The sequence below is a fragment of the Alligator mississippiensis genome, chromosome 2, assembly GCF_030867095.1.
Source record: "Alligator mississippiensis isolate rAllMis1 chromosome 2, rAllMis1, whole genome shotgun sequence".
In the NCBI taxonomy this organism is placed as follows: domain Eukaryota; kingdom Metazoa; phylum Chordata; order Crocodylia; family Alligatoridae; genus Alligator; species Alligator mississippiensis.
The window spans coordinates 59,564,056-59,588,590 of NC_081825.1; the positions used below are offsets into that span (position 1 = coordinate 59,564,056).

The window sequence follows — 24,535 nt, forward strand, 5'->3', positions numbered from 1 at the left end:
ACATGTTTAAAAAGGACAGAAGAACAGCCATAACAAGAATATACTTAAGCCCAGTTTAAAAAACTTGGTAAAGGTAATGCCACCAACTCTGAAAACTGTAGTGCTGGAGTTTTCAGGAACATCTATAATCATTCAACATACATTTTTCATTCTCTCTCAAATTAAATTAAAAAATATTAAATTTAAAATTATTTGAGACATTGTTATGCTATAAAACACCTTTCACACGTTGCAAAAATGAAAAGAGCAGGCCTTAGAAATAGTTTCATAAGCCTTTTATTAATTTGTAATACATACAACTTAAGAAATGCTTTAAAAAGGTTTTGTATTGGAATCCATTCCAATCCTGGGTCAGGTCAGGAAAAACTAACAGAATGTTGATGTGTTAAATAAAGTCACATAATTCAGCAACAGATTAACTTCTGTAATTGTACAGATGCAGTTAAATACTCTTAAATTTGTGTATTTACAATTATGTGGCTTTCAACCACCCAATGCCCTATGAATATGGAACTGGCCCCTAAGCTTTTAGGCACTCATCCTGGATTTAAAATATTTGAAGTGGAATCTTCCAATGGTCAACTAGCAGCAATCAAATCTTTCTCAAACATTTATCATCAGATCCTTAATTGACATAACTACTGCTGAGTTTACATGGAATAGCAGCCTCCTAAGCATCTAGATTTAAAATGAATTCATTGTTTTGCTATTACACTCCTTCCCAAATTATATTTTGTATTTTACTAGACTGGTGTAATGTAGTTATATTAACAAGTTGATTTGGCTGGTTTGACAAATGTCAGTCTCAATCTCATAAATCATTTTTAGGATTACTGCTTTATAATGCATTTAACATGACTGTAGTGTTAAGAATGATGTCATAGCAGTGATGGTCCATGTGATTTTAACATTTGATTTTAATGTACAGAGGGAGCCCAAAGCAACTCTGCTTAACTTCAATTTTATGAACTGAAATACACAGGAGTTAATTTAGGCGACAAGTTCTAAGGACACTGCTTTGCAGAAAATTATTCTTAATTTAGTTTCAGCTGGAAACAGTCCTGAGGTTAGCATTTTCTCCGAATACTTCAGTATTAGGCAAAAAGAAAGTGTTACACTTTTCACTAAGGAAATACTCCGTCTTCCCTATTGGTGTGTTCGAGTAAATTTTGAAATGCATAATATATCTTCATGAATTATGAAGCATGCTGAAATTAGAGATGAAAAATAAACTTTTAAAAACTTAAGAAAGTCTTTCTGTTGGTATAATAAAATTAATAGAAACAACGACCCACCTGAAAATACTTTATTCTTTCATTGTACCAGTATATCTGATCTATAATATGGTCTATAAAATGGTTTAAGAAATTTAAAATACATTTCATAGAAACTGAAAGAAAATTTTGGGTTACAATCACTGGTTTTAGAATTTAACACAAGGCAAAATAACATTCAAAATAACATATGGAAATGAAAGTAAATCGCAAGGAATACTTTAAAACGTAGTTTCTGTCCTTCGAAGGTGAACATCTGACAGCAGTTCAAGATAGCTGACTACTAAATCTTCCTAACTTATCTGAACTTAAGTTAATTCCCACCAGACCCTGCTCTTGGGTCGTTACATAGTCCAGACAGCTCCTGTCATGTGACAAGTTAGGAAATTTTTTTGGAAACAATTAGCCATGCATTATAGTCTTCAGCCTTGGAAGAGAGTGGTAAATATTTAAAGCTGGCAGCTTTCCTGAATAACTCCTTTTTATATGGACACTTAAAAAATTTAAGCTAAGGGGGACCAGTTTTCAGAACACTAGAAGATTCTGTCTTTAAGAGGGAAACTTTCTTTATAAGAAATACAATGTAAGAAATTACCATTCATTAGAGTACAGCCAAGAGGTCAATGTTGCACTCGCCCAAAACCTAGAATGTAGTAGCAGGAATTAAAAGTCTACGCAAATTCCTACAAAGGATTCTACTAACTTCAATATAACTATCATCCCTCAATACCATTTTATATAGACAAACTCAAGACAGTTTTGGTATCTTGCACCTTGCCTTCCCACTAAAACTTACTATAATTATCTTGATTGCACCCCTGCCTTATTTGTGTAGCTTTCACAAATACTCTGAGACAAACTGATTTTAATGAAGCAGTATCAAAGGACACATGCCTGGATTAAATGTTTAAAAGGGCTTCTTCTACCAAACAAAAAAAAGCCTCTTATTATGAAAACTGGTTGCATCCAGATGTGATGGGCTAAAAGCAAAGGTAGCTTTAAAGCTCCATTCCAGTTTTAAAAGGCCTTTTAAGTAGTTTTAAGATGCACCAAACCATGCTGAATGTTGACTGTCAGTATACAATACAGTAAAGTGTGAAGCTAGACATGCTACCAAGAACTGTTATCCATAAATCAGAACACATTAATTTGGCCTGAGATCTACAGCACTGCACTAATGGGAACAGCACATGAGCTACTTCATGCATTAAGGAGAATGTTTGCTTCTATACTTCTCCCTGTTGTATCTGTGACAAAAAACAACCATTTTCACCACCTCCAGAATCTCCTCACTATGCTACACCTTTCATAGAAAGAGAATTGATAGGAAATGCTTTCCAGGGAGAAAGTCATTGGAATTTCTTAGTTCCATGTTTAAGGGCTCAAATAAAGCAAATAGATTTATTTCTCTTATTCTGAAGTTCTAAAATGCTTATGTCGGTCTAACATCCTGTGTGATGTAGGCTCTTGTGGCCATAGTTCAACAACATTCTGAAACAGTCATACACACTTAAGTCCACATCATCTTTTCAGATGCAATTTCATAAAACTTCATATGAACAGCCTACTACTTTTGTTTTAATTTTTCCTAAGAGTTTTGGGGAATTAGTTTTTTCTTCAGAGGTATGGCTAACACAGAAATTAAACACTATACTTAGAAAGCTGCGTGGGATGGCAATGCCATGTGGGTCTGGGGAAGAAAATCACAGAAATTACAGCAAATTAGTGGCAATGAATACAGATTTTACTTCTGAAATACTGTCTTTTCATTAGCAAATTATTCAAGCAGAAGCATAAGTGGTTTTAGTCGTGGATCCAAAGCCAGCCAGACTGAAAGCACCTCTCATACTGACTGAATTCCTACAAGGAATCCAAAACAACTTCTGGGACTAAGGTGCATCCATTATTAATTATAAACAATTTTACTTTAGAAACTTCTGGGTTTTGATCTCATATAGGAATTAAAAGGCCCTTAACATAACATCGTATTTCTTTTATTTATCCAAATGAAGTACTTTGAATATACTATATCTACTTCTGAGTATACTGACAGGTCTTTGCAGAAAAAGGGCAGGGATTTTAGTAATCTTAGACTGTTTGCTTCAGATATAAACACTTTAGTTAAGGAACTTGTTTAAATTGCTCAGTACAGGTTTCCCTTGATTCATGCAGGTTCTGTATGTGTGAATTTGCTCTTATGTGATGACCCTTTTTATACCAAAAAATCATTATATGTGAGGTAAATTCACTCTTATACAATCCATGTGGTGAAAGCTGCTTTGTGCTGTGCATTGTGGGAGTGATGCACACCCAAATATAGTCTTCTGTGTGGATCTGTGCTCCTCGCTTGTTGTCTGCGACACGTGTTTCTGTAGTTGCTATCCCCATTATGATAGTGCCTTGTGCTTGTGTGTATTGTCTGCTGTTGGGAAGTACCAAAACTGTCCTGTAAAAAGGGGTAGAAATGGGTCTGGGGGTCAGTACAGTCGACGTCTTGAAACGTCTCCGATATTTATTACATTGTAAAGTGGATTCCCTTTATGCGAATTTGAGTTATGCACCATTTTCCAGGAATGCATGTACAGCATAAAGCAAAGGAAACCTGTATTTGAAAAATGTGGTAATTTTCAGGATTGCCAACCCCAAATGTTCAAAAATCATAAATCAGGCTACAAAAGTCATGTGACTAGTGTGAAAATTATGAGTGTTAAAAAGAATAAATTCGGAGTGCTTTTTCTTTGCCTTCTGGTTTCTGAGCCTTTAGTGCTTAAAACCTTGTCTGCAGCAATGAGAGCTGTCACATTAACCTAAAAAAATAGAAGCTGACCTTTACACCTATTCATGTGTTTTCAGGAGTTGAAGCATTATGAAAAAGCCCTAAATATTATGCAACTTGCTATAAAATTATGAGCTGACAACATTTAATTGGTAAATTTTGAGGGGGGAAAAAATCAAAATAATTTTGAACCCTTTCACATGTCATTTAGTAGCCAACTACAAGTTCTCAGAATCCAATACAGTTATGAAAAACTGTTATTCTAATGGATATTCTGAAAGGTTTTAATTTATTTATATGCATAAATATAGTTAAAATACCCTCACTAAGGGGCTTACCAAATGTCAGTGTTTACAAAAAAAGGAAGGGAAGTCTTGGCCAAACAGTCAAAGGCAACTATGCTTATAATCAACTATCACAGATAGCCATTGATGCTTTTATCACCAGGTGTTTTCTCCTAAGGATGAAATAGGCATAAGTAGATACATATGTAAATTAAAGATGAAATATACCAAGAGGGTAGCCAGTCTTCACTGATCAAGCAAATATTGATGAATGGTATAGATGAGCAGCACTGTTAACTAATTATTAGCATTGCTAGAAGTCTAACAAATCCGATCCTAGTGTGTTAAATGCTTTACATTTATATAAAGCAGTGGTGCTCAGACCTTTCGGCCTTGTGACAGGCACGGGGCCATTCTGTTTGTCCAATCTAGTACACAGAGCCACACTATCCAGCCCACTGGGATTTCCATAGGTCCAGAAATCTGACAGTTGGGGAGTGGCAATTAACACTGCACTGTTCCCCCACCCCCAAACTGTTGGAACTGTGGGGATCATCGCAGGCTGGATGACATGTCTTCATGGGCTGGACCTGGACAACAGGCTGGGGGTTGAGCACTTCTTCTATAAACAATAGCACAAATATATCCTTCAGAAAAGCAAAAGGCTTACACACCCCACACCCCCATTAAAAGCAAATAGTCTCTTTAATACTTTGTTTCCCTTTACCATTGTTTTCTGGTCTGCCCAAATTAGGGCATGGAAGGTAGCATAAACCCCATTGTTAGAAACATGTAAAGTAACTATAGCTCAAACAGAATTTTGGAGATTAAAATTTATTTTAAAAATTCTCTACAGTGCACTACAGAGATTAACTCAATGACTTGCTGTCTTGGTCATCTCCAATTTCTATGATTCTTGCTCAGAGGCTTAAGGACTTGTGTAAAGAAATTTTATAACTAGACGAATGGGCTTGCCTGTCAAGAAAACTACAAGCATTTGAGAATCCTGGTCAAGCATAACGGCCTATATGATCCCAAATGCCTATTTCCCTATATGCCACCCCCAGTCAGAGACCTTGAGTTTGATGAGAATTGATTCTTAAAGCATGATTTCAGATATTTTAACACATCCTTTATATGATGAAATTCCAGAGTCAGTGACCTACAAAAGGATAAGAGCTTCTTTTGGACCTTTACTTTACAATGGAAATTTCAAGGGGCAACCCAGAGATTTAAGAAAAAAATTAGCCACAAAGTCTGTTAACCAACTGGATTACAGTAATTTTAATTCAAATTCCACACCTGACCAGTCACATTCTTGAGACAGGACAGTACCACATATGAAGTTTTCACTTGGTATACGTCCCTTGTAAGCCTTTAAACCAGTCAGGATACATGTATATTGCAGTCACTGCTAGCTTCAATCTAGTGAGCTTGGGTAGTACTTAGGGTTACCATACATCCGGGTTTCCCCAGACATGTCCTCTTTTTTGGCCCCGTGCTGCGTCCAGGTGGGTTTTTAAAATAAGAGCAAAATGTCCAGGTTTTTTGCTGTTCTTCTGCCTTTCCACGCCAGCTGCTTACAGAGGAACAGAGCAGAGGAACAGCAAAAAACAGCCAGGGGGAGGGAGGGAGGGATGGAGAGTGAGATAGCAATGCAGGAGCTGCTTGGGCAGCAGGGTTGGGAGTGAGGGGCATCACTAGGTAGGGGGGCCTGTGGGTGGGGAGTGAGGGGCACCAGCAGGGTTTGGGGGGGCAGGAGCCGCAGATCGGGGGTGAGAGGCACTGCCTGAGCTACTGGGGGGCTGCAGGTCGGGGGTGAGGGGCACTAGCAGGGCTGAGGAGCAAGGGATTACAGGTCAGGAGTGAGGGGCACTGGTAGGGGGGCAGGGGCTGCAGGTAGGGAGAGGGGCACAGGGGATGGGATGGGTGATTGTGGGTTGGGTGAGCCAGGCACTGGAAGCACCAGGGGCTGCGGGTTCAGAGTAAAGGGCGCCAAGAGGTAGGGGCCAGGGTACTGCTGTTTGGGAGGGAGGGGCACTGGCAGTGCTGGGGTCAGTGGGTCCAGAGTGAGGGGCAACAGCAGGGATGGGAGCGGGGGTAGGTGGCTTGTCAGTGAGGGGCAAAAGAATGGACAGGGCACCCCTCCCCCCATCATCATATTCTACCCCCCTCCTGCCCCCCCCCACCCCCAGTGACAGGTGTCCTCTTTTTTGGACCTAGAAATATGGTAACCCTAGTAGTATTGACAGTACACTTGAGCTAGTACAGAACTCAACACAGCTGCAAAACCTAGAGAACCTGGGAAAATAACCAAGTGGCCAGTCTGTGTGAACTGCATACTATGCAGCTGCATTATTAGCAGTACCTGACCTAGCTAATTTAAAGCTAACTTGAGTAGATCTCCACGAGCTACAGGTGCAGCAGTGACTACAGTGTAGGCATACCCACAGGTATTTCTCCATACAGATGACATATCACCCAGAACTGGAAAAGATTATAAATGTACAACACTACCTCTGAGAAACATCTACAGCCTCATTATAACAACCCCCACTTGTCATAATGAAAAAATGCAGTTCCTGCTGTTGCAATTGTTACAATATAGTGAACTGACTAACCCTATTATAGCAAACACCCTCTTCCAATGAACTTGTCTTACAATCCCATGGGGTTTCATTATAATTAGGTCATAATTTATTTTACATAGTCAACTGAGAACTTTGGTACAATAAAACATAACACAAGAAATAGAGGCAGAGCTATTTTCAAAGTCTGAAATAAGACAGAAGTTGAGTAATGGAAGATCTCAAGTTTGAGGCATGTATGGAGAACACAGATTAAGAGAGCTCTTAACACCTTCTAGACAGCTTCTGATATCAAATAATGGAGACTATAACACTGACTGGAAGATATATATAGAATAATTATTTTGAAGAAGCATATAAAAATAGTTTGCAACATGAAGATATGTATATTACTGCAAAAAATGAAACTTATATTTAAAAGATTAAAAAGAGGATGTTATTCTTCTAGTGGTGTCAACTTTCCATTCATACAAATATTAAGCAGGGTATAATTTGTTTTTCATAGTTATTCACATTATTGCTTGCTACCACAGCCATTAGAGGAGCAAATTATTAGAATACACTGTACAGCACAGTTCATGTACAGTACTGTACAGCACAGTTCATGTACAGTACTGTACAGCACAGTTCATGTACAGTACTGTACAGCACAGTTCATGTACAGTACTGTACAGCACAGTTCATGTACAGTACTGTACAGCACAGTTCATGTACAGTACTGTACAGCACAGTTCATGTACAGTACTGTACAGCACAGTTCATGTACAGTACTTTCAAATATATACTTAAAGATTGAGTAGCTATTAAAAGAAAAATGTGTGTTAAGATATGTACAACCAAGAGAGATAAGTTAAAGGAATTAAATACAACTGACCTGACCCAAGCATTACATCATGTATTCAGTTAAAAAAACATACCTGTGCAGAAAAAACTCTGTAAACCAGAATGAGCAGAAACCAGGGTGCAGTAAATAAAGTCTTCATTATTGTCCAGCATACCTGACTTGACTTTGAGCTACATAGCATCTGTTTGTATCTGCATTTTGACCTGAACTGTAATGTTCAAGATTTCTCTCAAACCCACTTGCCTACCAGGTAACTTTTTCTGAGCTACTGAAAGAGACTTTCCTGGATAATAAATTTACTGAAACAATTATTTTGCACCCCTGTGTACAATAGCTGGTAAACAATAAGAGTAAAGCTGTTATATGGCATTAGCCTGTCGTATAATATATACATTAAGTTGCAATACTAGTGTATTTTTGTGATCCTGAGCTCTACAAATCACAAGATGCATGCAAATCCTTCAGTGTTTCTTCTAGTCTAAGTAAAATAATTATACTTCTGGTTTATTAACTATTAAAGTAGATCTTCCTCAGAACCAGCTGACAGGATCTCTTCATTAAACAGTAAAGAGACTTGTAATGGTGCAGTGACATCTGGGTTCCAAAAAATATAGTTTCAAAAGCAAATGCATCTCACTATACAAACTGGAGGTGGCTGACTGATATCCCAAAAGAAATAAAAATTATGACTGGAATGTCACTGGCAAAATTTGGGGAGGTTTATAGAAGTTTTACTGAGGTACATCATTAAAACTTATACAATTTACAATCAAATGATTAAATTATTTTCAGGGGGAAAAATACCTGCTGACTTGTAGACTATTTCAGCTGTATTTTTATTTATATATATATATATATATATATATATATATATATACATATATATACATATACACACACACACACACACACACACACACACATATACACACACACACACACACACATATACACACACACACACACACACACACATATATATATATATACACACACACATACACACACACACACACACACACATACATACACACACACGCCTGAAAAAAACCAAGATACGTGAACAAACAGAAAAAGTACAAGTAATAACTTAAGTAGTATTTAACATTTGCATGAAATGACTTTTGCAAAGTTTGACAAAATGCACTTAGAACATGCTGTTATTAAAAACCAAAATGAAGAACAAAAACACCACAAGATTCTGTAGAACCAATGCTATGTCACCACCAGGAGAGCACCAAGCAAGGCACCATTGGAAAAGACAACATACTTGAGTAAGTCTCTATAAATAAATGCTAATCTGGTCGAAAAATTGGAGTCTTTGGTAAAAATTCTATAAGGATGACCTGTGTAAAAAGAAAAAAAAATTAAATAGACTTGGAATGAATCCTATCAACTAGCTGAAATGTAATACAGCATCCAATCAAAATTTGTTCAAGTTTATCAAAAACTATGGGGAAAGGAACAATCAAGGCCCATGCCACCCTCCTTGGGTAGGGAGTCATTAGTAAGTGATGCACACAGCATGTGCCTATCTAAGAGCAGTAAACTATAATACCCAAAATATAATAATGGGGGAGAGGAACATGGCTCACAGGTCACTAGACACATTAAAGTATGCCACCAGCCAATTAATCTTTAACAGACTCAGTTATCTGGCTCATAAGTTTTCCGTAAAAAACTAACGTCTATATTTTGTTGAGAGAGAAGATGAATACATGAGAATAACTCTGCAACCACATTATAAATATTCTCTCAGTTCAAATTAATTTAGCAATGTATTCATTATTATAAAGCTATGCTTACAGTTTTGATCATTTTCCATAAAAAGTCTGATTACTGTTCCACTAATCTCCTATCTCCTTATGCATTTCAAGACTGTCCACCTCTATCTCAGACAAGCTCTTGTAGGTAATAAGAAACTTGGTTCATGTTTCAGCATGAAAATACAGGGCAGGATTCTATCGAAATTCCATGGAGTATTTTGTATGCCATGTTGACACTTTGAGATGAGACACCTCAAATAAAATATAGGTGAAATATTTGGAAGAGCATCTTAAGGAATATTTGAAAATATTGGAAGAGCATCTTAAGGAAACAGCCTTTCATGAAAATGTTCCTTTTGCAAAGAGATGTCTATAAATATACAGACACAATAAACTGGGATTCCTAACATTCTTCTTGGACTGATATTTCCAGAATAACTTAACTATGAATTTAAACACACACTGCTTGCCTTTCATCTAAGTTTATTTCTTATATGAAATATATTTAAGACATTTAATTTTAAAGATACACATTTTTACTGTTAAACATTCATATAAAAAGCCTATTACCTGAAATACATAACAGAGAGATATGAGAGCATGGGGGGAAATGTACAACTGGCAGTTTAGAGGATATTTCCTTTTTTTTTAGTTCATGAAATGCCAAGAAAGCTCTAATTTGATCAATGAAGTTAAGACTTTTTTAAATTAGGTGCTTTAAAGTTTGGTTTCTGAATCTATATTATTATATAAAGGTGGCTTTGTATCAAAAATGCCAAACTCCCAGCATCTCCACTGACTAAGTGATGGATATGTGTTCCACATTTTGAAATTCACCCCTACATTTCAAACTCCAGCAACCTACAAAAGTGCAAGTCATTGTTTACATGGGTATATGGAAAGCACCTTGCTCATTGTTTAGTATTATACATTTGGATAAAACCCCTTATGTGATCAAGGTCAACTGAGATGCCTAAACATGAAGTCAGGAGAGTAATGAAATAGTAGGTTCATTTTCCCCCGTTATTTTTTAATACAATTAATTACTTTGAGATCAGTATATTACTAGCTGCTAACTAAAGAGTGGAGCAAAGGAATTCTGTGAAAAATTAGGCCTGAGAAATTTAATTCACACTAAATACATCTGCAGAAAACTTGTTAGAAGTTTTAGAAATTGTTTTTCTTCACCCTTAGTCCCTGATCTTGTGAACACTTATGCTCAACTTATATAGACCAAATGGTTTTATACCCAAATCAACACAATGTTCACTATATGAAGAATAACATTACTTTCTTACAAGTTCATCTTAAAAACATTAGGTTTCAGATATGGTAAGCCATATTCCAAAGTGAATTTTAAAAAATAGTCTCTTATGCTTCCAGTTTAACTGGCAAAAGACTTGGGGGAGGGGACTATGACAAGTACTTGCTGTAGAAAGAAGGTAGTCTTCAGCGATGAAAAAACAGGAGCGTGTTCATATAGGTCAAGATCAAAACGGGATATTAAAATTTGCCTTTTTCTGGTTATAGCGAAGTATCTCATGTCTCATCATAAATTAACATGCTTTATATAAAAGATAATAATATAAAAATGTACTTATTCAGTTCACTGAATAGAGCTATTCTATGAAAAGAGGCATTTTAAAAATCTTTTATATTTCAGGTTAGAAATAGGACTTAGTTTGAAATGGAAGAAAGGGGAAAGGCTAACAGAGATAAGATGATTTTAAGATAATTTCTAACTATTTAATCACTGTTTTAATCAATCTTTTTATATGCGGCTGCTTATGATGGCTGCATTGTTTCAAAGAATAGATAAAATATCATATAATAAAACACCATAGATAAGTTAGAAATGCAAACAAGGTATCTCTCCAAGGTTAGTCTTTACTTTAAAGAGTTAACCCTTTCCTGCTCTCACTTTCCACAATTAAAAAAAAAAAAAAAAACCTTAGCTGTTCTAATGATATAGTTTTAGCAAATTAATCCACCCCAAGCATTTTCCTCCAACTACCTATAAAATGGTTAAAACAGTCATGAAAAATTCTATGCCATTAAGTGGCACAGAACTTTTTAATATATACACTTTTTAGAGAATAAAGGAACTGGGGAGTCTGTTACAGCTGACTATTAAGATGACTTTAAAAAAATATTTTAGTGATGCTATTAAAAGATAAAGATACTTTCAAGACACTTGAGATATGGGGTAGTTAAAACCTAAAAAGGGTAAAGGTTTCTTAAGCTCCAACAGCTTAGTTGAAAGGTCTTCTTCCATACTTTTAGACTTGATTAGCATTATATAAAACAGCCATATCTGACTTGCTGCGTAACCAAAGTTGCAGTTATTCTTTATACAGCATCTAAAATTTCACACTCCATCAGCACATGTTCAAGCTATTTTATCTTGGCAATTAATTTATTATTTTTCAGAACACAGTGAAGCCTTGTTTTCAAGTCATTCATAACTTTATAAATCAGCCCTGCACATGAAACCATGCATCTGTGAACCGTAGAAAATCCTTGCACTCAGGCGATTAAGCTCTTGACACCTTTACTGATTAATAATCATGAAAAGAATAAGATCAGAAGCAAAATAAATGATCATTTAATAGAGAAACTCACAAAACAGCCCTTTAACTTACATATTCCATCATGTTATTCGTTTCACATTTCCTTTTGCTCAGTCTCCAATGCAAGCACAGCTAGACAAGGAGGAAAGAAAAAGAAGAAAAATGAGCTGTATTTTATTGCAGCACACAGACTAGCCCATTTGTCCACCTTTCATATTTTTCGTTCAACAAAAGCATCTGTTTCCATACTGTGCAATTCAGACTCCAACAGTACGAAGCTGCTCCCTGCGGCACTCACCTTGTGGTATAACCTATTGTTTTCCCATTCTAATAACTTCTCAATCGATCTTCGTGTCTGGAAGACAAATGAGAAAGAATTTTACTCTTGACTGGTTTTAGAAAAACTTTGTTTTGCAGCTGCTTTTGTGTGAAAAGGAGAGAGGTACAGGACAGTGACTAAGTACAGGGTGGTCTGCAGCACTATCAAAGCTTCTCAGTATTAAACAGTAACTAGAACAGAGATGACCTTTTTAAGAAACAAAAGCAACTAACTATGGGATTGTGGAAAAAAAAGTGTTCCAACTTTTAAGCAGAACTGCTCATAAATACATTTTAATTACATGAAGATCAATTTGGCCTTAACCTCTTATAAGTGTACTTCACAGCAATTTTCAAACAATTGTTAAGCATAAAAATAAAGTTACCCAATCCCATTAATTTGACTATGTTGCTTCTAAAAAGGTCATCATTTGGATGTGACAGCTGCTTTAAACTCTATTTTGCAATAAGAGGTCAAGTATAAATACCTAATATTCTATGAGCAATACATAAAAGAAATTATCCTTGTAACTCTAGCTCTGAACACCAGATAATCCTGGAAATGCAAATACAGAAAGTTCTGATAACCTATAAACACTTAAAACCAACAGTGAAGATCCCAAAGCTCTAAATCTTTGATCACCTAAGCTTTCACACGTGACATTTTTGGCAAAGAATTCCAAAATATTTTAAAATCTAAACCTTGAAATCTTTTAAAGTTGAAATTTGCATGTATGCAAAAATATTAATGGAAAGTAGGTGACACTTTTGCAGTAAAACTTCACAGTATCTTGTGTATATTTACATTTTAGAAATGTTCTCTGACATTTATGGTCATTTGGCAGCCACAATATATGCTACTCAGCCCTAAATGGGATTTACTAGCAGTATGAATAAAGAAGGATAATTCATGATGCCAGGTGTTAAAGATGAGATGGACAGAACTGCAGGTGCAAAAGAACGGAGCAATGACAAGGATCAAATGCAACTTAGTGCAGCTGCAGCCTCCTTACAAGGCAAAGGGGGGGTTTAGGGGAGCATCTTGCTGTTACTGCTCCCAAAGAGAGACATTGTAAACAAACACTAACAATCAAACTGAAAATCTGTCACGCAGGAATTCTGTGAACCAAATCAAAACTAACAACAGCTTTCACTGGTTTAGTATTTCAAAAGAAAAAAAAATGTTCATATAAAAATTTATTATTGGCTCTCTAGTTATCATGCAGTCTTTCAATATTAAACAAAATGATTAAGCCTGAGCTATGGTCACATGATTTAAAAAATTATTGTTATCTATGAATAATCATTATCAACATGTGTTTTTACTACATTATATATTAAAAGTGGGAGTCAAAAGAGCTCTAAAAATAGGCTGTCAGTGACTAATTTATTGCATTAATTTTTGGAATTAAGGTTTTGGGAGTTATTACTACCTTTTTTAAAAACAGTGCCCTTTAACAATGATCAGCAGACCTCACTTGTTTCTTTGTAAAGATAGCCTTTTAGAGTCTGCTCTCCTTTTAAATGAAAATAGGGCAGCAGTTATGGTCACACTTTTGTTAATTTAGTTGCCAGTCAGCTCCAAATCAAAAGAAAATAAGGCTGCAGAGTGTAATTAACATTCAGTTCAGTCGTTTTGTCCCTTGTCTAGCCCCCAAGCTTTGTTAAAATTGCCATCTGAATGCTGAAGGCTGTAGGGAAATCGATTTGATTCTAATCGCACCATGAAAAGAACATGATCTAACTGCTTTCAGCCCTCCGTAAATCTGTACTAGGTCTTTAGCACAATGCAACTTCCAATTTAAAAAGCACTGAATGTCTCGTCAATGACTTTGTGAAGAAAAAAGAACAAGGAGCAGACATAAAAATTCCAATAGTTGTTTAAGCATTAAAGTTCATTTGCATCACAGCAAACCTGAAAAGGGCTGACCTCTCAAACCGCCTCTCAGGTCTATGAAGTTGTAGCCTTGACAAGCTCACATTGACAGAGCTCATTGACTCTGAAAGGCTACTCTATCAATGGTGAAAAATGGCAATAGGTTCTACTCTGAGTAGGCATCTGCCTGCCCACCCGCTGCTAAACCAATGGCAAAACTGATTCAAAACCTGAATCTACCTTGTAATCTGCCTTTCTAGGACCTTTTAATAACAGATTAAGATCAGTATACAATTTGATGTTACCACTTGCCTGGAAAAAAAAAGAGTGAGAAAAACAATTCAAGCATTGCAAATGAATGAAATTACTTATTTTATACGCACATGCATACAAACAAACTGATAGGTTAGTAATGCAGAATTAATCAGTTTATTTGAAACAGTAATCTGTAAGCGACTCTGCACCTGATTTAAAATTATTCTAATGCTAACATTTTGCATACAATAAATTACAATATTGCTGAGACCCTCCTGTACACCTATGCAAAAGTGCCCCATAAGCCATTACATTCCTCAGCCCTTAATATATTCCTCCCGTAAACTTCACATTCTTGAAATTATGCCTTGTGATATTTTAAATTCCTAGACCAACACCAAATTATAACTATATAAATGTAAATGAAATTTAGATGTAAAGCATTTCTGCAAACTTTGCCACTTGGAGTAAAAGTGAATTAAACAGCAACACACAATTCTCTATAGTAAGTTTTCTTTCCTACTTGACAGGTGAAAAAAAGCACTTGCACGTGCAGCTTAATTAATCATTGCACTTGACATCTCAATGATTTACAGTGAGGAGCAGGTGAGGACATACAAAACCAGAAAGGAGCCCTTGATTTGAATGTAACATTTTCAGCACACTGGGATGACAAGCATATAGACTCTATCAATGGTGTACAGAAAAACCTATACAGCAAATTATTTGTTAGCAACAACAAAAGCACAAATTAAGTGGAAGAAAGCTTTCGTTATTAGGAAGATTTAATACTGGCAGTTTCTTAAGTTACTTTTTAAACAATATTTGAACAAAACTAAAATACTATTTCAAGCAGACAATGACTTTTTTGTAAACTGCTGAAGATAAAACATTTATGTTTTATAATGCACAACTGTGAGCAACAAAATGCCCTTTACTGTCCCCACCAGAGAATATTTTGTGGCATAATTTAAGTTCATCTTCAATTAATTATCAGACTGGAGCACATGAGACATTTTTGTGACTGGTCTGACTGGTAAAACATTCCTCTTTGATAGCATCCTTTGCAATGTTCCACCTTCAACCCTCAGGAAATGCCCAATCCAAATATACAAGTAACAATTTGACGCTGCTCCCATTTAGGTCAATGGGTGTTTCACCATTCAATAATGGGAACAAAGGCAAAGCCCTTTAACCAGAATGTGTAAAATTATACTTTTTTCTTAAGTTTCATACTTTGTAAGTCTCATGTACATGCATGTCAAGGCAGCAGCAATCTTCAACAAAAGATTATCTAATTGTACAATTGTGCTATATACTTTTATAAAATTTAAATTATGTTGTCATTTTAAGATTGTTATATGCTTACAGCATTCAACCAAACTGGTTTCAAATCCTAGCTGGAGCCTCCAAGTATTAGCACATTTGAGTATTATATAGATTCTAACACCGACTATTCAAGTACCTCAATACACTGTATAAAATTTGAACAATGGCAATGGCAGCAATAATACAATTTTACCATTAATCATTAGTTTTGTTCTCACTCGTCAAGCAGTGATAGGGAAGTTCAGTCTCACTTTCTTCTGAAATTTCTAATACAGGTGCAAGTTGTAATGTAGCACATGCCCAACAAGGACTGTTCCCACACCACTTATTTTAAAGCTTTTTCCCCAGTTAAGTGATAATGATTTTGGTCTGGATCCTGCAGAAATTTCTGCATATGCTTCACTTCAAATATGCAAGTTACACAATGTAATTAGGACTTTACAGAACTGTGGCAGTTGCTGCTGCTCATACGGACAAATCGATGGATTTGTACTAAATCCTGAGAAAGGCGCCATATCTTATTGATATCACTGAACTATGCCACTTACTTTCATTCTAAAAAAGCTAATCATGCAAGTATAGAAAATGCTGTAGCCAGAAATCAATCATGCAAGAAGGAAATGCACAAGAATGCTGTAGTTTGACTTGATTTTGTGACCATGCACATGCATCATTGCAGGGAATTAGCAGTCAGCATTTAGCTCTGGAGGAGGCCATCTCCAGGTTTGTGTAGTGTACCGAGTAAGGGAGGTCTGTGAAATTTGGGGGCACGACTGGCCCAAAAGATAAATCAAGGCTTCACACTTGAAGTGTTTACTTCTGATTCCTTTGGTTTTAGCTATTTGTATTGCTAGGCTGCTTACCTGAACACTTTATATTAGAAAGCGCACACATACTTACTGGGAAAAGTTTTGCATGTTTTCTAGTATCACAGTTGTCAAGAATTTACAGGAATTGCTACCAGATATGTACTATGTAGTAATGTGACAGATATGCACTAATCTTCTCTATATCCTCCCAGCTACAGTTCTCCTACTTGCCTCCCTATGATACTTCCTAGACCTTAAATGCTGGAGGCTGCAAGTGAAAGAGGAAGGGCGCCCCGGAGGGGGGGGGGGGGGGGCAGAAGGAATTCTGGTCTTATACAGTTTACTCTCCCTTTCAGCATCCACTCTCTGGCAGTCTGATTTGGGATACTGGGCAAAATGGACCTATGGACTGACCCAGTAAATGGCAATTCTTATATTCTTATGAACATCCACATAGGTCATTATCCAGTAGTTCCAATCCTCAGCATGTGCTTTCCAGAATTCCTGCCATTCATCTCTTCTCTATTATCAAGGTAACCTGGGAACACTTAAAACCTCAATGTACTCAAGAAACAAGGCATGCTAGGCTTGATCTAGAAGGCTGGGGTGAGAAATAGAATGCAGAGGATCCCACATTCAACAAAGCATACCTTCCTCTTGCTTTGCTTACTCCATTTGAAATAACCTCCTTAATTACATCCTTCCCCCATGCTCAAGCACTACCTCTTCTTATTCTCTCAATAAGACCAAGGTCTCCATACTTCACAGCCAAGGTGTTACTCCTGGCTCCCTGAAGGAAGTGAGCAAGGATGTGTGAAGTTAAAGGGAAGAATGGGAATGGCACAGGTGTTTGGACTTGCTTAGTTTATTGTCCCCTAAAAATGTACTGACAGGAGTGGGAGGGCACCAGGGATATACATTCATAATATTCCACTCCCTCAGCAACCTCCATGTACTATAAGGCAGGTTTAAAGCTAGGGAGGGCTGGTGTTTGCATTTGGATGGGGTGGGGTATTACTGGCTTCTGTACATCTTCACTCTCTGATCCTCTTCCCACAAAGGAAAAACAAGTAAAACAAAAAATTAAAAACTCTTTCCAACCACATTCTGCTTCCTGGGGCCTCAGGGAAGCTGGGTCATTAATGCCAAGACCTGACCTCCATATATTGATCTCTACTTATGTTTCCCCCTTCACACTTTGCTTCTCTTTGCTACCTGCTTAAATTACTTGCCTTGCTTTCCAGGCTCTCTGTGATAAGATAGGCACAATATATAACAAAAAGAAATAGTCAGTTTATGCTAGCTACCTAACTTGCTCTGGAGAAGATAAAGTTCATAATTAAAAAAAAAATCATTCATCATGTTTATAATTTCTTGAGGCTGTAGGTCATCAGTTAGCAATCTAAAGAAATAAGATTTATAAAGGTTGCAGTTTTATAGTGTCTACTCTTCTGTACTATTGTATTTGTTCTGTTTTTGTTCTTTGAGATTAGTTCATTGTACTATGTGGGAATGGTATGTGTTGATACATGCCATCATAACAATAAACAAAAGTCCATCCTGTTACTGTTAGATTGAGCTTGTTCAATATATACTTGCTGTATTCTGCAATTTTTTTTATATCTTAGAAACATAGAGCTAGAAAGACCTCAAGCAACCATCTAGTCTACCCCCAACTCTGAGACAGGACATATATTCATCCATTCCTGACAGCCCATTGTCTAACCTGAATTTAAAGAGCATCCAATGAAGTAGATTATACAACCTCCCTAGGTAGCTTCTTCCAGGCTTTCACTGTCTTTGGCTATGAACAGATGCTGTATTTGTCCCAGGAGAAGCCATTTTTTCCCTGCACAAAGTGCAGTCGCTCAGATGTCCACTGTCCTGTGACAAACCCTGAAAAGGTCAGTGGGATAAGAGCTGCTAAAAATCATAGAATCATAGATAAGTAAGGCTGGAAGGGAGTTCCGTAAGTCATCTAGACCAAGCCCCTGCCTGAGGCAGGATCATTCCCATCCTACACAAATCCATCGTCTAACCTCTTAGCAAAACTACCCAGTTGACCCTGACACATCACAAGACTTAACAACTTAAACAACCATAGTTAAAGCAAGGGGACCACGGCAGCCAAAGTCCTACTGCTGTATATACGCTACTGCTTCATATACGCTCAAGGGATCCCAGGAAGAGGGCCATACCCCCTGCTACAGAAGAAGGCAAAAACCTCCACAACACCATACCAATCTGATCATAGGGTAAAATTCCTTCCTGGCCTCAAATATGGTGATTTGGGGATTAGGAAGGAACCTGGTATGACCCTGATTGGAGGGGAAATACCCTTTATTCAGGAACATCCAGGTTTAAGTCTCAGAAGGATAACTGGCACATCCCAGTCAAAATACAGTCTTGGCTTCAGCCAACATCCAATGCTTCTGAGGAAGGCTTAAAAAAACAACCCAAATTATGACACACAGCAGCAGGGAGAGAGGGTGGAATTCCCTTCCCAGCCCCACGTGGCAACCAGCAAAGTTTGTCCTAAAAGTTTGTTCTGAGACATGATAAAGTGCATCTGAACTGTTGTCCCCCAGTTTTATCACTGGATCAGTGGCAGAAAAACAGTAGTGCATTCAGTTGCTCGCTAAACCTCGACTGGAAGGGCAGTGTGTGTACATGCCAACCTTGTGCCTTTTGCATTCCAGGACAAATGCAGGCACAACTTGTCCTGGGACAAGAAGTATGTCCCTAGTTTTTATAGTTCATGCTATAAATATTATATAGTTTCCCTAATATCTGAAGTAAGTCGCCTTTGCTGCTAGTAAGCCAGATTGCTCCAGGTAGGATAACTGATCAACCTCTCTTTTACAATCACTTTTTATTTACTGGAACACTTATGTCTCCCCCTCTATATTCTCCTGTGTTTACAAATAACACTTGTGTTAATGTCCCAGGGCAAGACTTGTCTCTTCCCTGCCCCAAGCACATCACTACTGACTCATATGCAATTTATGATTAATTATAACTCCCTCCCTCACATTCTTTATTTGACCACTTTGACCTCAAATCCTTAAATGTGCCTGCCACCTCCTTCCAGCTTCTTATCATGCACTAATTTTATAAATGTAATTTCTCTTCCATGATACAAGTCATCCATGTTCATATTGACTGGAACAGGTCCCATGTGAAACGTCTTCCCCCATATGACAGTGAAGTATTTAAACCAGTTGTGCACCCACTTCATGTTGATACCATCTGTCTGTTCTCCTTATCTAATTAGCTTCTCAAAGGCAATATCAGATTACCAATAAGAGTTATTAACAGATACTTCACCTAACCTTAGATACCAAAACCCCCCAAAGTGCCTATGACTATACAGCGCAAAGCACTGTAGTGCTTGAAACATGCCATAATATAGCAATATAGGCATGCTACGCTATTTCTGGTTTGGGAACTAGTCTAACATCTAAAGCATGATGCACCCTTGCCCAATATAGATTTTTCTTAAGTTTTTTCCAGGGAAAAAAAAAAATCTGAAGTACCTAAAGGTCAGCAACTGTATGTGCCCAGAAGCACTGACATTTTAGCTCAGCCAAGAATTTAGCCACCACACCTGAAGCCATTTAGGATTCACAAAGTGCAACTCCCTTAGCAGAGGAGGGGGAATGGGACTCAGTTGCTAAGCCATGAATGCAGGCTGGGGGAACTCAGCTCCTGGGTCCTGTAGTTTGTGCATTTTGTTATCCAATGAGAAAGTAACGCAAAGTCCCTCAAGAACAGCAACCAGAATTCAGGGCTCCTCTCTCTCAGGGGAGTTCAGTGCTATAACATCAGGCTCCCTTGTGTTTGCTTACTCTCTTGCATTCATTTCTACCCAATGGACTAGGTTTCAAAGGAGGGGAGAGTGCACCTCAGCCAATCCTAGCCTCTGGCTTCTGGTGAGGACACTTAATAAAGCTAGGGGGTTTGTAGATTTGTGTCCTTCAAACTGAGGTGCATAAAACTCAGGTCTCCCATTGCCTGAAAAGTATGTAAAATATTTATTTATTACATAAAAAGTCGCGATTTCCAAGTCAAGTTAACTCTGACTCAAGATCTCAGAACAGAACCTTCAAATCTTGGGATTTTTTTCTTCTGGTGCATGCAGAAAGCACCCAGTTGCTAAGTCTGGATGCTCTTTGCATGTGCCTTTTGTGGAGGGGAGGGGACAGGGAGAGAAAGAAGAGGGGGGATGCAGATAGAGGCCCCCACAGTGAGCGAGGGAGTTAGGGCAGGGGCTGGGGTGAATGGGGTCCCAGGGCCAGGGTGGGTCATGTGAAAGAGCCATGGGAGGCTCGTCCAGAGGTGCAGAGAGCACAGCTCCTTGCCGCTGCATTCACCCCTGGGGGAAGCATGGTGGGCATGTGCCCCCCGGATCTGTACATGGGGCAGAGGCAGGCTGCCTGCTGTAGGCTGGGGCTCCGTACCCTGCTGCCTTTGCCCTGGGAGCTGCGCCCTGGCCATGCATCCCCTGCCCCTCCCTGTGGTGTCATACAACTCCTGAGGCAAAGGCAGCAGGGGGCACAGCCCCATCCGGCAGCCTGCCTCTGCCCTGTACACAAATCTGGGGGGCATGTGCCCCCATACCTCTCCCAGGGGTGGCAGGGACCTGCCTCCTCACCCCCCCACGCCTCTGGACGAGCCACCCGTGGCTGTTACATGACCCACAACCCCACCCACCTGCCCCTCACTCCCAGGCTGCAGCCCCTCACTTCTGACCCACAGTACCCTGCATCCTGCCAGACTGTGCAGGGACCCCCCTCCACAGCCTCCACCCCCACCCCTCACACACCCACAGCCCCCCACACCTTCACAAATAACCCTCCCACATACACTTCAAAAATAGCATCTCATGATTTACATTCCAAATCTCTTGATTTTTAAGATCTTGTCTCAAGATTTTTGACAGGGTGGGGTTGGCAATACTGCACAGAATACATAGTGGTGATGACTTAAGCTCTAGCACACAGCATGGAGGATGTGGCAGCAGCGGTGGTGGCAGCAACAGCAGCAGCAGAGCCAACATCCAAGGAGCTGGCGGGCTGCAGCAGTGCTGACAGGTGGAAGCAGCTGGAGGGTAACCATTTGCCCTCTTACTGCAGATCACAATGTCCACTAGGGCCCAAAAGCCACAGATACAGCAGCAAACCAACCCCCCTCTCAACTTCCACTGGCTTAGTAGGCATCTTTGACACCCCAGCCTTAAATGAAGAGTAAGAGCCACAAAAGGATGACTTGTGTACCTATATCTGGGCACAGGTTTCAGGCTGCAAATCCCAGTGTCAATAAATTCCCTTACATGTAGCTACAGGTAGGTGAGAAGACGATTTCATGAACACCTCTCTCTCTGGCATTTTTCATCAGCTGGTTTTGGCACCCTCATGCTTCCTAAGAGCTTAAGTTCACTCTATTTTAAATAGGAGAGAATTACATGCCTAACTAGTTTATTAATTCCACTCAAGCGTTGGGTGGCCTTACTTTTAGGCATGCAAATGATCAGTACTGCTCTCCTTTTTTAAAATTCAGCTCCTTTCCACACATAAACTTTTTTGGAGTAACATTAAGCATTCAAGGGTATAATTTCAATATGCAGATGCAATTACTTTTTAAAGATCTTGCTGAATTAAATTAGCATTTAAAATATTCACTATGGAATTTCAAAGAAAGAATTACTCTGTGCTATTGAAAACGTATATCCAGCACCTAAATTGAAATGCAAAAATATAATTCTTTATTCAGAATAGATAAAACTACAATCTTCTATTCATATAAAGTAGTACTCCTTATAATAGACCAAAACAACTTTTTTAAAACAGGATAAGGATTTTACATACAAAAAAGTAAGATACCACTGAGTGTCCTGTAAAATGCTTCAGAGTCTTGTATACTGCCCTTCATTCCAAAAATAACAAAAATATCAACAAATTAAAAACAATTACCAGCTCTCTCCCAACATCTTATTCAACACCCACTTACTTTCCCACAAAAACCTAGGAAGAGACCTGTACTGAATATCCTGAAGGTAATCAAAACTGAGCTTTGATAGCAGGAGGATGGGGTAGCAAGTTCTAGATTCAGTAATCCCAGACCAAGAATCATCAGCTTTACTCTCTTAAGAACAAAACAAAACAAAACAAAGACTCTTAATTTTGTGATTGTTTAACCACAGTTACTAAATTGTCATAAAATAGAGAATATTTCAGACTCCAGATATTAAGGGCTTTATAGGAAAGCCTACATTGAAAGGGGGTTGGAGCGGGGAAACAAATCATAGATTTCATAGATGTTAGGGGCTGGAAGCAAACTTGAGGATCATCAAGGTCAGCTCCATGCCCCAGGAGCAGGAAGTCAGATAGGGTCAAAGGACTCCAGCAAGATAAGCATCCTTATCCTTATATGGTGGATAGGACTGGAAATGGAGAGTGAGAGATGCTCTAAGTAGATAATAGTAAACCTGTATTCTGGTACATGAGTTCTACTGTAAATGAGTTTTACTGAACAGACAAAAATAAACAAGAGCATACAAGAGTGTTATTTAAAGCAGTTTTCCAGTCTTTTTCCACTCTTGTACTTGTTTTATTACTGTGGAATCAAGAAAACACGAAAATCAAAATGAAACACTAAAATTAAATTTATGAGCAACTAGAACTTACCCTGTATTATGTTTGTTTGTAGGCTCATACATCTACTAGCATCTAGTGTATTATTTTATCAACTGATTCACCAAAATACTAGTCCATCCCCAATTTGAAATTCTGGATACTCTTCAGAAATTGATTTTAAATGTCAAAATGATATTATGGGCAAACAAGGTTACTGCTCATAAAAATGCATTCCCCTTCATAATTTTAGTTCAACCAAAAGCTGATGTGTATACAGCAAATTGAAGATCTAAACCGCTATCTAAATGTTGATTTCAAGGCCAAAGTTTCTCTAGTGGTTTCAGCAGCATTTTGGATTTGCTTCAGCTTTATGTGAAGTTGCAAGTAACAAGCAGCTTTTAAAAATGTCAGTAGAGGCAGCTCTTAAATAATTTTTTACTCAACTTAGATAGCTTTCACATGAAGCTACTTAAAAATGTTCAATAAAAATATGCATTTTACACATGTATCAGCTGTTTTGGGGGGATTTGGAGGTTCTAATCACAACATAGCTGTTATCATTTCTGTTCCACTTTGATATCATTTGTCCCATTTTATTCATTGAGGACTGCAGGTATCAGCTTACATAAAAATTGATTACACAGTCTTTTCAGAAAGTGTCTTTGGATGGACACCTTGGCCTGAAGGGCTTTTTGCATTATATCAAATATATCATCCTTTTAAAATGATTGCCCTTTGGATTAAGGTCTAACACATTTGTGAAATCTGCAAATTGCCTCAAGAGAGAACACTGTCACAGAATCTGCTGTGAATACTGAGGAGTGGGACCTACAAACTAGAGACTGCATTTCCTCTTGCAATTTTTTTCACTGTAACCTGACAGATACTACACATAAGACATAAGGGAATAAAGGTTATTAGAATCTCAAAAAGTAGAGCAGCATGTATCTATTTTGACAGGTGAAGACTATTGCAGGCTGGTTTCAAAATTTGTATGGAAACAGCTTTGCTGTGGTGCTATTCAGTCCCTGAAGTAGCCACTAGACTGAGAGGATCTCAGATACTCCAAAACTATGCATGGCTTCCTGAGACAGAGTAGATGGCCTTGCTTGTCTCTGCCTGTTCACGTGACTACTTGACAACACCACAGCAATATAACACTTGAATTGAGAGATCGTGAAGGAAAAGTCCAAGCTCAGTTGTTTGGCATA

General features: G+C 38.1%; 1 protein-coding gene across 1 annotated transcript in view; it reads right to left on the reverse strand.

Moving 5' to 3' along the window:
• Positions 1-1,292: 1,292 nt before the first annotated feature.
• The window catches only part of CHIC2 (cysteine rich hydrophobic domain 2), a 40,702-nt gene continuing 17,459 nt past the window's right edge, over positions 1,293-24,535 (reverse strand). Inside the window, exons 4-6 of the mRNA XM_006276209.4 lie at positions 12,401-12,457; positions 12,175-12,234; positions 1,293-9,112 (exon numbers count right to left, since the gene is read on the reverse strand). Of these exons, the coding sequence (XP_006276271.1) occupies positions 9,062-9,112; positions 12,175-12,234; positions 12,401-12,457 (168 nt within the window). The 3' untranslated portion in view covers positions 1,293-9,061. The remainder of the gene's footprint in view (positions 9,113-12,174; positions 12,235-12,400; positions 12,458-24,535) is intronic.